This window comes from Ailuropoda melanoleuca, chromosome 15, assembly GCF_002007445.2.
Source record: "Ailuropoda melanoleuca isolate Jingjing chromosome 15, ASM200744v2, whole genome shotgun sequence".
Lineage (NCBI taxonomy): Eukaryota > Metazoa > Chordata > Mammalia > Carnivora > Ursidae > Ailuropoda > Ailuropoda melanoleuca.
This window is the reverse complement of record NC_048232.1, coordinates 41,516,552-41,530,244: the sequence shown is the minus strand read 5'-3', so window position 1 is coordinate 41,530,244 and position 13,693 is coordinate 41,516,552. Positions and strand designations below refer to the sequence as shown.

The 13,693-nt window shown below is 41.4% G+C and overlaps 1 protein-coding gene across 1 annotated transcript; it reads left to right on the top strand.

The window, feature by feature from the left end:
• The first annotated feature begins 2,916 nt into the window (after positions 1-2,916).
• LLPH (LLP homolog, long-term synaptic facilitation factor) lies at positions 2,917-10,350 on the top strand. The gene is made up of 3 exons (XM_002924708.4): positions 2,917-3,073; positions 4,993-5,212; positions 9,720-10,350. Exons 2-3 carry the CDS (start codon positions 5,008-5,010, stop codon positions 9,896-9,898), a joined length of 384 nt encoding a protein of 127 aa, XP_002924754.1. The 5' UTR covers positions 2,917-3,073; positions 4,993-5,007; the 3' UTR covers positions 9,899-10,350.
• Positions 10,351-13,693: the final 3,343 nt, after the last annotated feature.

Here is a 13,693-nt window from a genome sequence, read left to right as displayed (position 1 = left end):
TTCATTTATCTTTTTTAGAGGACTTAAATTTTAAAAAATGGTTTTAATTTTTGATATGACAAATGTTGTAATTTCTAAGATTGTAAAAAGATCATAAGACCAAGAAGTTTGAAAACTGATGCAGACTATTATATTTTATCAGTGAGCCGTAATCATTCATACTTTCTTCTGTCAAAGAATTTTATATGGTCCCTTCTTTTTTACTGGCAAAATCAGTGCTGCTATGTTTGTGCCCCAGTGTGCATAGATATGAGTTTGCCTAGATAGGGGAATATACCTAGAAGTGGAATTGCTGGATAAAAGGGTACATGCAACTTCAATTTTTTACAACAAGTAAAGGCGAAAATACACAGACTCCAGAAATACTTTAAAAAGTGGAATTAGCAGGACTTGGAGAGAGTGATTGGCAGCTCCACCTGCGAAGGAACAAAGTATAGCCAGAGGTAGGAGGAAAACAGAGAAAGAGCAGTATCTGAGAACTGTTTTTACGGAATGTAATTTTGGGAAAGGTGCAGTGGGCTCTGGCTGCCTGCCTACATTTTTTTCCTGCAGTACACTTGATGCAGTTTGGGGGATTAGTAATGTCAGCAGCCAACTGTGGGCCTTTTTGGAACAGCTGGGAACTTAGGCTCTTTTTTTTTTTTCTTAAAGATTTTATTTATTTATTCGACAGAGATAGAGACAGCCAGCGAGAGAGGGAACACAAGCAGGGGGAGTGGGAGAGGAAGAAGCAGGCTCACAGCAGAGGAGCCTGATGTGGGGCTCGATCCCATAACGCTGGGATCACGCCCTGAGCCGAAGGCAGACGCTTAACCACTGTGCCACCCAGGCGCCCCAACTTAGGCTCTTTTTACTGGTTCATCTTTGTAGAGCTTTGCCTTGAAGTCCCCGACACCTAGGGCCTGGACAGCATGGGGTCACCATCTGAAGGCCAGAAGTCTTTGTAGTCCGGAATGAGTGATTATTCAGGTTGGGCGTTCCATGGAGAGGCCTAACTGCAGAGGCTCTACCGGCTGGTGTGTGTTGTGTAGCATGCCATTAAGGTGGGAACCAGTGCACTCCCAGTCAGGAATTCAGTGCTGTCCACTGTGCCTCCGGTCCCAGGGGCTTCTTCCAGCTCTGTGAGGGAGCTGAAGCAATGTTCGGTGTGACTTCTAAGCCTCGTCCCTCTATCAGGGGCCAAAGTTTCCTGAAGCCGTTAGTTTACTTTCAGTCATCTTTGTATACCCAACATAGAGCCTATCAGAGTGCATACTCTGCATACTCAAATGTATGAATGAGGGAATGAATTAAGGATTTTTAAATATACTAAGGCCATTTAATTTTGAGAACTGCGTTTATACAATCTGGTGAAATAAGTTTAAAAGTTTTTTTTTTTTGCAATACCGTTTATGAATCAGCTTTTTAAAGTATTAATAATGCAGAATTTTGGCATATATTTAATGCCATGACATTTTCGTAATAAGTTTTTCTCTTCTGGTGCCAGGTGTCTATTCAGGTCTTGGCTTGGTATATTAAACGAGATGCAGTTAATTAGGACTATCAGAAAGTGAGCTTTCTCTAACATGCAATGAACATGTATTTTTGGGAGAGGCAGCTAAGATCCAATATATGGTAATTAATATGTGAAAATTCACATATATTTATAAGTTTATAAAGCTTAATCTCATTTAAAGAAAGCAGGTTTCTCATGCATGCTTCTTTTTTATATAGCACGTTAGGAACTTTTTCCAGCCAGTGTTAAAAAACCCTGCTGTGTTTTGAATACAGTAATTTCCATATGATGCAGGGTTTCTTCAAGGACACAAGTTTAAAGAAAAAAGGTACACACAAATTATCTCAGAAAGAGCTCCTTTACTAGGAACCAGGAATTTACTAGGCATCATTAAAGACAATTTACTGTTTTTTGCTGTATGTTACAAATCTCTGGAAAATACAGCTTAACAAATATGTGCATTTTGAAATTATGTAAAAACGATGAAAGCTACCATTTGCTGAGCTCTCATCACCTACCTAGGATCAATTAGCTTGTATTAGCTTGGGTCTATGGAGAAGGAATTCCAGGCTCTGAGATACTTTTATAACTCATAGGGAAGTGTTGGAACCAAAAACGCAACACAAGACCTGTCTGGTTCCAAAGCTTATGTTATCAGCTGGGTGTGATATGCAACTGATGAATCACTAAATCCTACCCCAGAAACTAATACACTATATGTTAACTAAATTGATTTTAAATTAAAAAATTAAAAAAGCGTATGCTACTAGCATATGTAGAAAAAAAAAGAACTGGTGTTTGTGACCAGTGTGACCGTCACCTAAATCAACTGCCCTAGGCTTAGATTTATGTCTGGTTTATATTGATTATTAGCCAGGTAAACATTGGTTGAACAGAATCAGTTTGGTCATTTTACTTTTTTAATTTGTCTTTGGATTGGTAAAGGGTTGTTTTTGGGAACAGATTTGAGGTATAACTGACAATAAGTCGCACACATTTTACGTGTACTGTTGGTAAGTTTTGACAAATGCGTACAACCGTGAGATCATCACCCGAGATGGGAAAATTTAAAGGCTTCAAATTAAGATGATTTCAGTTCGGGTTCCCGAAGAACACGTGATCTGGGATGACTCAGTCTACGGAAATCCATGAATACCGCGCGAACCTTGATGCCGGACCTGAGATGTAAAGGTCGGCTCTGAGCCCACTACTCGGCAGGCAGGGTCACCTGGCCAGGATCGCTGTTGGGATTAGAGCGTCGCGGCTAACCCGCTCACGCTCGGGAAGCTGGTCTAGCCGGCGGCCCAACCTCCACCGCTATTTTCCGCATTGTCCAGATCCCACTTGGGAACTCACAGGGGAGGAGTCAAGCTCCACAGTCGCACTCCCATCAAAGGAAGTACGTCAGCGCCGACTCCAGGAGACCCCGCCTCTCGGGGCTTTCCGGGGCATCTCGGCTCCCGGCGTGCAGTGCGCCCTACCCGGACTCCCAGAAGTTTGTGGACCGGGCTGCCCGGAAGGCGGAAGTGCGGAGGCTTCCGGTTAGCGTGGTTGTGAGTGCAGTCTCTGAGTTTCTCGGTGAGTTGTCCGTTCTCCGGTCCAGTGGGGTATGGAATGTGGAGCTCGAGACCGCCGCCCGTAGAGAATCTCGTCTCAAGGCTGTTCCTTCCCGGGGCAAAATTGAGCCCGGCCGAGACGCAGACCTGCTCAAGGGCCGAGGGTCTCCCATAGTCTTGGTGGTGGCCCTCGGGCTTTCCCCCTGCTCTGTGCCAGATGGAGCCCTCCTTCGGTAGTCTTGCTCAGGCCTGGGCCCTCAAGGTTGCTTACCGCACCCCTTCTGTCCCTGCCCCTCGAAGTTTTGGGTTGTTGTAGACGGGAGAACCTAGTGAGTTGTGATTGCTGGCGTCCAAAAACTGCTGCTCCATTAGTTATTCAGTCGGCAAATGCGCACCGCATTGCGGGATCCAACGGTGAACGAGGTCTATTTAGTTACCCCCTGCCTTCGTGGAGCCCACAGTCCACCGGGGATGACAGAAAATGAATAACTTCAGATTGTAACACCTATTTAAAGAGAAAGAGAAGGATGATATGGTGGAGAATAAAAGAAGGGGAGTTGATAGGGGTGAGGGTCAGGGGTACCTAAGTGAAGGAGCAAGCGTTAGGAAGATCGTTTCCGGGCATAGGAGCAGCAAATTGGAAAGGTGCTTAGTGGACGCAGTTGGGACTTAAATTTTTCTTTCTTTTTTTTCCAGAATCATGTCTTCATATTTTATTTAACTGCTTGATTGTGTATAATAAATTGCACATGTTTAAAGGGTGTAATGTAAGTTTTAATATATGTACACGAACATCCATCAGCACAGTCAAGATAATGTCATAAATCACTCCCTAAAGCCTTCCTCCCAACCCTTTATAAAACCTAGAATTCCTTCCTTCCCATTCCTTCATGCCCACACTGCCTTTAGGTTGTCACTGATTGAACTTTTTTCAGATGTAATTGGTACTTGGGGATGGGATGGAGCTTGGAACATGAGGTGAGACAGAGTTGAAGGAGGCAGGGCTAGGTCACAAATAATCTTGTGGATCATGAATATGAGGTGGCATATCGTTAAAGAGTCTCATGAAAGAACGAAACCCTCCAAGTTTTTAAAAGCTTACACTACAGGCGCCTGGGTGGCTCTCAGTTGGTTAAGCGTCCAACTCTTGATTTCAGCTCAGGTCATGATCTCAGGGTTGTGAGCATGGAGCCTGTTAAGATTCTCCATCCCTCTCCCTGTGTCCCTCCCCCTGCTGGCACTCTCAGTCTCTCTCTTAAAAATTGTTTTTTAAAGCTCATACTAACTGCCTTGTGGAGGATTCAGGGCTGAGGCTAAGGGGTGAAGAACAGCAGGAGTGGAAATAGACAAGTTTAAATAGCTAGATTAAATTGAGAGGAGGATAATGACGAAGACAGGTGTGATGTCCTATAGGCTTGGAGGAAATAAAGTTTAAAAATATTTATAAAAACATTTTGGGGGTGCCTGGGTGGCTCAGTTAAGTCAGACTCTTGATTTTATCTCACTCAGGTCTTGATCTCAGGGTCCTGAGTTCAAGCCCCACGTGGAGCCTACTTAAAAAGTACCAAAAAAAGCACCCATTTTGTAATTTGGAAGTTGTTGCATAAATATAAGGTGATGATGCTCTTTGCATTTGGGGGAAAGTAAATTTCTGCATCTTGTATGGAAACTCCAGGAGCTTTCAGAATTGGATTGATTTACAGTTTGCCAATGACCACAGGGAATTTGATTGGGTACTCATGTTATTTAATGGCTGTATATGCCATGTTGACCCTCACATAATTTGTTCACTATGCCATCATAAATCGTGAACAGAGTAAAGAGTTTTACCTTCCGTTTGTTCATGTTTTGTTTAGAAATACCTTTTGACCTGGTTTTCCAAGGATTTGCCCTTCTTTTTTTAATAGTAAATTTTTGCTTTTGTATCTGTATTTCTATTAGCTTTCCAGGTAAAATATGGCTAAAAGCTTACGGAGTAAGTGGAAAAGGAAGATGCGTGCAGAAAAGAGAAAAAAGAATGCCCCAAGAGAACTCAGCAGACTTAAAAGTATTCTTAAAGTAGATAGTGATGTTTTAATGAAAGATGTTCAAGAGATAGCCACCGTAGTGGTACCCAAACATTGTCAAGAGAAAACTCAATGTGTGGTACAAGATGAAAAAGGTGAGTTTATGTGCTTCATTTTAAAAATAATAATTCCGTCAGTTTCCTTTTGTGACTTTTTTTCCCTCTCTGTCCTCCATTCTTTTCTGCACATGCTTCCCTACAAACCTCCTGACGTGCCCATATAATTTTTTGAAGGCTTATAGTGCTGCTAGAGATTCTATGCTAAACTATTTTCAGCCAGTTCATGTGAATAGGCGTGTTTTGGATTATTCAGAGCGTGTCTTTGGTGCTTGTACAATAGCCTGAGTGTCTCAGAGGCAGTACAGCAGGAGTAGACAAACGGAGACGCATCCTTGTTGGATGGGTACGTTCAGTCTGGGACTAGGCCAGATAGGGGATCTTTCTTCGTTTTATCCTTTTCAACATCTAGTTCCCATTCAAAGAATCCTTATATGCCATTATATTATTTTCCTGAAAAATCAGAGTTTCCCTGTATTCAGTTTTGACAGACTCTAGCAACCTCTGTCTTCATCATGGTCTGCAGTTGGACGCTGTGCATGTTGCTAGTTTCAGCACAGGAAAAGACTCCTGGATTTTCACATCCTCATAGAGCAGTCTGGCAGCAAACTAAAATAAGCGCACATAATAATCAGGCCCTTAAAATAGAAGTAATTTATGTGGTGCCCAAGGAAGAGAGCAGTGATCCTCAGCCTTCCAATCCGAGAAGTTTTCCCTCTTGCTGATACCCTCTCAGAGGCCAGTTTCTCCATTTGTGTTCTGAATCCTCTCCATTCTCAAGGGCTGTATACTCTTGCATCCTGCTTATCAATCCCTCTTCTTCACTGGGTCACTCAGACAGCATAAATGTGTTCTGGAACGTCCCTTCTCGAAGAAGGAAAAATCCTTCCCTTGATCTCACATTTCTCAGTCTGTCGCTTTATTTCAGCTCTCCCTGACACTTCACACTTGAGTCTCTGTTTCTTCATATGTACGCTGCCTCCCCCCATTCGCTTTTTTTTTTTTTTGGTCACTGAGGTGAAAGTCACATTAACATAAAATTAACCATTGAAAGTATACAGTTCAGTAGCATTTGGTACATTGATGATATACTCTGTTTCCAAAACATTTTCATCGCCTTAAAAGGAAACTCCTTACACGTAAAACAGTCTTTCCCTTCCCGCAGCCTCTGGCAACCACTAATGTATTTTCTGTATCTGTGGATTTACCTATTCTGGATGTTTCATATGAATGAAATCATATAACATGTGACCTTTTGTGTCTGACTTCTTTCACCTACGGTCATGTTTTTGAGGTCCATCCATGTTGGAGCGTGTATCAGTACTTCCTTTTTAGGGCTGAGTAATACTCCAGTTTATGTACGTAGCGCATTTTGTCTATCCATCCATTGGTGGATGGGCGTTTGCATTGCCTTCCCCTTCTGGCTATTGTGAATGGTGCTGCGTTGAACATTCGTGTACAGACTCTTGCTTGAATACATGTTTTCAGTTCTTTTGGGTTTGTACTTACAATGAAATTGGCTGGGTCATTTGATAATTCTGTGTATCAGGCACTCCATTTTATATTCTCACCAGCAATGAATGAGGATTCTTCACATTCTCACCATACTTGTTTCTCACCATACTTGTTTCTTTTCCTTTTTTTTTTTTTTTTGGATAATTTTCCCTTTTTTTGGATAATTGCCTCATCCCGTTGGGTATGAAGTGGTACTTGTGGTTTTGATTTGGGTTTCCTCAATGCCTAATGCTGTTGAACATGTTTTCATATGCTTGTTGGCCATTTGTATGTCATCTTTACAAAAAGATCTTTTCAAGTCCTTTGGCCATTTTTTAAATGGATTGTTTGTCTTTTTATTGAGTTGTAAGAGTTCCTAATGTATTAGGATGCTAATGTATCTGGATGCTAGATGCCTGTTCACTTTTGAGTCTTAGATTTAGTCTCTAGTTTTCTCTCCTGTTTTCTGTTTTCTCTTGTTGTTCTTTATTTTTTTGTTATTTTTTTATAGCTTTATTACCTTTTTCTTATATTGATTTGTTTAGTTTTGCTATTGTATTTTTAATTTCTTAAAGTTCTTTTTTTCTTCTATTGTTTCTTTATTATAGCCTGAGGTTCTTAATGGATGTATCTTCTCTGATCTCATTGAGGGTATTAATTATAGTTTGAGAAATTTCGATCTCTGTGCACTGTCTATTCTCTTGAGTTCTTCTTCCCCCATCCTTCCCCCCCGCCACCTTCCATTCCTTTATTTTTGTCTTTCTCCTTCATGTTGGAGGCTTTCTCCAATGTCTGGTGATCAACGGTTGTTTATATTTAAAAGTGAAGCACTAAAATGATGAATGGAAGCCTCCTGGGGAGGGGACAGGTGTGGGGAGGGCTTATCAGGCGGTAGACTTGCAAGATGATTGGGCTGAACCTAGGAGGTTTTGTTGTGGAGGGTCTATATCGGAAACTAGGTCCCTTCTCTTCTCTCATCATCCTCACAGAGGAATTCTCTCCTCTCCTGCCCACGTCAATGTCTGGCTACCCTCCTTCTTGGAGTATTTCAGGAACTCAATAGGGATAGACCTGGGGGTGAGGGAGTCTCTCCATTTAGTAATCTACCTGTTTTCAATATGTTGCTCATCTCTGCCCTCAGGTTCACATTTCCCCTTATTTCGTTTCCTTCAACTACCCGTCCAGTCTTAAGCCACAAACCTAGTAGTTACCTTGATCTCTTTTTCCCTTATCTCCCTCCTCTAAACCATTAGCACATCTTTAATATCTCCAAAATACAGCAGGAATCTATCCATTTTCCTCCTCCTTTCGTGTTTTCACTTTAAAATGACCATTATCTCTTGCCTGAAAAGAGGTAATAGCCTTTTTACTTCTCTCTTTAGCTCCTGCTTCCTTTTGATTCATTTTTGACATATCAACCAGTATAATATTTTTGGAATGTAAGGCAAATGATAGCATTTCCTTGCTTAAAACATTTCCTTGTCCTTCCATGTGCTCATCAGAGCTTACCAGCTCCTACTTAATCTGGTTCTGGTACTTCTTTTAAAAAAGCCACTTAACACTGGCTGCAGTTGGCTTTGTTATGCTCCCTTCAGCAGAACATTGTGAGCTCCATGACAGCAAGGAGCACATTTGGACCACTACATCCCCAGAACCTAGAACAGTACCTAAAATAATCATTGAACAACTAGTTACTGAATGGCTGGTATATAGCAGGCCCTACTCCAGGCACTGAGGAAACATGATAAATACAGGAGAAATGGCCTTCATCCTGATGGGATTTACATTATACCGGAGGAGACCAAAAGTAAACCAGATAAACGAATTAATATAATGTCAGGCAGTAGAGATCGTGGAAGCCCCCATATACCCTGGTAAGTTCCCAGGGAGGGATGTTCTGGGCAAACCATTCACAGCAGATAAGGCTGGTGATAGATGTACCACAGCATGGCTGCTCCGAGCTTCCTGCCTAGTCCTCCGCTTAGCGGAGCCGGATCTCTGGGTGTTACCTGGGTAAGAGACAGTGGCAGCCCGGTGTGTATCCAAGTTTGCCTGCCTGCCTTCCTTCCTTCTCCCTCCTTCTCCCACCTTCCCCTGCCTGCCTGCCTGCCTGCCTTTGTTCTCCCTCCTTCCCCTGCTTTCCCTTGCCTTTCTGCCTGCCTGCCTTCCTTCCTTTTTTTTAAATATACTTTGTTTTTAAGTAAACTCTACCCCCAATATGGGGCCCAAACTCACGACCCCAAGATGAAGAATCACATGCTCTACTGACTGAGCCAGTGGTGCCTCTATATCCAGGTTTTCTTTTTCTTCTTTTCTCTTTTTTTAGGTTTTTATTTATTTCAGTAATCTCTGCACCCACCATGGGGCTCGATCTCAGGATCCTGAGATCAGGAGTTGCGTGCTCCTCCAGCTGAGCCAGCCAAGGCCCCATCCAGGTTTTTCTTTGTCATCTGCCCATCTGTGTCATCACAAGCTTGTTGCTTACTACTCCACTTCTTCCAGGTGCACTACTTTGCAAGTGGCCAGCCATCCCTAATAGTTCATTTGCTTCTAAGGCCTGTCCGTTAAAAGTGTGGCTGCTCTCAATAGGCTCAGCTGTCTTATTTAGCTCAAGAAAGCACTTCATCAGAGAAGCGTTCTTCTGACTCACATATGCTCACAGCCGGACACTGTCCTTCACGCAGTGACTCAGACCCATCTATCCTAAACGTATGTTTCCTGTTTAACTTTCGTTGTTCCAAAGATGGACACTCATGACAATATTCTTCAGAAAGTTTCTTAGTCGTTAAATTGATGACATCTCTCGTTCCTTATAAATACTTTTTTTTAAGTCTTTCATGGTGGTAGGAATACACGGGAGCATGTCTGAGTCCATTGAATGTGCTGTGAGGAGTTGTCAGTGTTAGTCAAAGAGCATTCCACAGAAAAAGGGATTTTTTTCTTTTGTAGTTTCAGACCACTTTCAATTCTGATGTTCTCATTGCATTCACATGCTTTTTACAAGATTGTTTCTTTGTTCACGAGCCTTAACAGTTTTCTGTCTTCTATTCAGATGACATGAAAATGGAGACTGAAATTAAGAGAAACAAGAAGAGTCTTCTAGACCAGCATGGACAGTACCCCGTTTGGATGAACCAGAGACAGAGGAAAAGGCTGAAGGCAAAGCGAGAAAAAGGGAAGGGGAAAAGCAAAGCAAAAGCAGCAAAGGCAGCGAAGGGCTTGGCCTGGTAGACTCTTACTAAAAACTTGAAAACTCCTACATGGGACAGGTCTTTGGTTAGAATGTATACGTGGATTTCAGCTTCCACCAAATGAAAACTTTGTTTCCAGATTTAACTTGGTCTTGTTCTTCAATTCAAACCCAACTTAACTCCTCAACTTTGTTTTGGGAGCTTGAATAAAATATTTTCTTTGATGAAAGAAAGCTACACTGGTACTTTAATTGGATGCTGTCCAGTATACAGGGATTCTCAGACATCACAATTCTGTCAACTGTTAACTGTGGTGGTAACTGGGCTTTGTAAAGATTAAAAAAAAAAAAAAAAGATACACTGACAAGTTTGAGCTGATTCAGGTTTAAAGAAAACTTTTATATAAAATATAATGTCAGTGGATCTTATAAGCAGTACTTGTTTGGTGTTTTAATTTTGTTTAATTGAGAATAAAAGATATTTTGTCAAGATCTTGAAGAGCTTTTCTTTCATCTCTCCTTAAGTTTTCCTAGTAGTAGAGAAGACCACCTTCTTCAGTTAAGTTGTTAAAAAAAAATCTTAAGTCTTTTTGTAGAATATTAACATCTACAAATTAGCATGCTTCATCTTTTTAGGAGATAGAGCATCCTGGGAACTAGTTTAATGATCTTCAGTTTTTATACTATGTAGCTTAATGTAACACAGCATTCCCCAGAGTATCTTTCTCAGAATCAGTTTTTCTGAATGCATGGTGAAAAATACATTTCATAGTCACATGAATTTGGGAAATGGTACATACTCGAAGGTTCACAAAAAAGTATTAGCTTAGTATAGTATTCTAGAGATCTATCAGTAAAGAAACCTGTTCAACTTTGACTCTTTCAAACTCATGTTCTGAAGAATAGAATATACTGTCAGAAATGCTGGTAAAATGAGATGATTTTCATTGAGTCTGTCTTGCTACAGTTTACTAATTTCACTCTTGTTTAAATTTATTTATAGTTAAGGAATTTAAACTTTGTATTCGCTCTGAAATTTTACCGTAGTTCTGTTAACCATTCTTATGTGTTCACTGGAATAACATTTATTGAGTGCCTACTATGTGCTAGGAACTTTTCCAGGTGCTCAGGACACAAGGAGGGAGACAGAGTAAGTTTTGACCTTATGGGCATCTACTCAGAAGAGGCTGTTAGCTTCAGAGGAGAACCAGGTTACAAGTGAGATCTATTAGAATAAGGTCACTTGGTCACCAAGACAAAGATTTATGCCAGGCACGCTGCTAGGCTGTGACACCATGTAGAGATAAATAGGAGGACGTGATCTAAATCTTTGAGGAGATCTGAATCTATAAAATTGAATCCCAGTAAAATCTTAAGATGATTTTATATAATAGACTTTTCTCAGTTTACTCAGTGATTAGTTCACCGAAAGGTTAGTAGATAATTTTTAAAAACATAGATTTTCTCAAAAGAAGCTAGTAGAAAGACATTAGTTGGAAAATAAACGTTATCCATGGCCTTTTTTTGCCTTTTGGTATAATTATGAACAACAAATAGCTTGTGAGGAAAAAGTAAATACATAAATATGTATCCATGAAATGAAAAAGTTGCTAACATTATCTCAGCCACTGGCAATATAAGCCTAAATATACAAGCTCAGTTACTTGTTATGCCATCATAGGAACGGACTGCATTAGTGACGTTACGCACTTGGTGCTTACTTAAAATTTAGCAACACTGTCCGGTATTTCGTAGCTGGACTTTCTTTAAGTTGAGATCAGAGGCGAATGCCAGGGATACGTTCATGCATTCTGTGGCCGATAACTTCTCATTGGACTGCAGTGGTAAGAGCTCTGAGCTCTCATCCAGGGCCTTTTGATGTTAGGACGTTCGCTGAAGTTTGTCCAGTGACAAAATTTCTCTATTCAGGATTTCACTTAAAATCACGAAGCAAAAGGGGCGCCTGGGTGGCACAGCTGTTAAGCGTCTGCCTTCGGCTCAGGGCGTGATCCCGGCGTTATGGGATCGAGCCCCACGTCAGGCTCCTCTGCTGTGAGCCTGCTTCTTCCTCTCCCACTCCCCCTGCTTGTGTTCCCTCTCTCTCTGGCTGTCTCTATCTCTGTCAAATAAATAAATAAAAATCTTAAAAAAAAAAAATAACGAAGCAAAACACCACTGTTGAAAAACTTATTTGGGAAACATGCTCTCAAATGTCCTATGGCCTCTTGAAAGGTGGCTCTGAGAGAGAAGTTCTCTGGCACGAGGGTGTGACTCGGGCCTCAAAGGCATCCTGAGCTGTATACTACCAGCAAGATTCTTCCCACCTCCAAAGCTTGGCAGGAAATTTAGACTGACATGCCTAAATGAGTGCGGGAGTGCGATCACTTCTTTGTTGCTTTATTCTTCAAGGTCATACAGTAATTATAGTGCAGTCCTTTCACCTTTTACATAATTAGCTTAGCTTTGTAGAATTGTCATGTATTTGACTCCTGTTTTCCAGAGAATTGCTATAAAAACCACCAGATGGGGCTCAAGCTAAGCACCAAATCATTTTTGGAATTAGAGTGGGCTAACCCCCAGTAGTAACTGAATATAACACTTCATTTTTGCTTTTCAAGAAATTAAATTTAAAATTAAAATAAGGGGACTCAAAATTGTTTTCATTGCTATGCTGTCTGTTCAATAGGCCTTGGCCTATATTATTTAATCCTCAACTCTCCAAAGTATTAATTCACTTAATCCTCCCAGGAATACCTTCGTTGGATTCAATCCATGTTGCAGGCTCAGAATTTATAGACCTTTTCTCAGATTTCAGCCTAACCCGGACTGGAGCTCCCTAGGTAGCACTCCTATAGAATGGGCCGACCCAGTTTGAGAGCTATGGCCCCCAGTCAGGGGTGCCAGAGCTCCCAGTCGGAGAGTCACGTGAGCTGCCGTTGAAGCCCTAAGGTGGAGTCAAGGTAGTGGCTTTGAGCCCATCTTCTTTTTCCTAGTGTCGCACTTACATAGATCTATTTGTTCCTCTACTAGGTCACATGCTGCCTAGAATAAATATGCAGCGGAATATATTTGCTCATTAGGAAATTTGGGTTTTTTCAGAATTTCCATTTCTCTACCTGGGATATGATTTTTGCGAGTTGGAGAATTCAAAATAATGGGCTATAAATGCCTTGGTCTAAATACCTGAAATGGGTTGCTTGTGACCGTGAGGGTTAGGGGTGTATAATTTAGATCAGCGAAGTGCTGGCCACAGCATAAATGGGAGGAATCCAAAGAGGTATCAGGGAATTCCCAAATTTATAAATACTGCAGTCGAGAAGCAGGTGTTGGGCTGTTGACGGAGTTTACTAGCCAAGTGATTGACTTCTGATGCCACCTGGCAGGGTGATTGAAATTCGTGCTAGCCTCAAGATAGAATCCTTTTCCCCTGAGAGGCCACTGCCCCAGATATGTGTGAATTTTGCAAGGAAATGTTGGGTGGGGCAGGGCGTGCATGGAAAGGTATTAAGGACTCATGCCAGGTAGAAGGCCACTCTGCTATTCCCAGGGCCCCATGAGGCAGCAGGAGAGGTAGGGCCAGATTTGTGTCTACTTACAAAAGAAACCCCTAAAGTTTATGTAATTGAATGCCAACGGTTGTTACCTATTTTAGAGCAGGAGAAAAATACGTGATGTCAAATAAGACTCATTTGGCAGAATAATAGTAATAATGATAACCGATGTTTAGGGCATGTGGTGTTAAATGCCATACCTATATTATTTAATTTAATCTTTAAAATGATGCTGTGGGATCAATATTTTTACCCAATTTTCAGATGAGGAAACAGCTTTGAAGA

Excerpts from the sequence above, each read along its gene's own strand:
- LLPH (XM_002924708.4), top strand. The coding sequence starts at position 5,008 with ATGGCTAAAAGCTTACGGAGTAAGTGGAAAAGGAAGATGCGTGCAGAA. Across the intron at positions 5,213-9,719 it reads TGTGGTACAAGATGAAAAAG|ATGACATGAAAATGGAGACT; the intron begins GTGAGTTTATGT and ends TCTTCTATTCAG.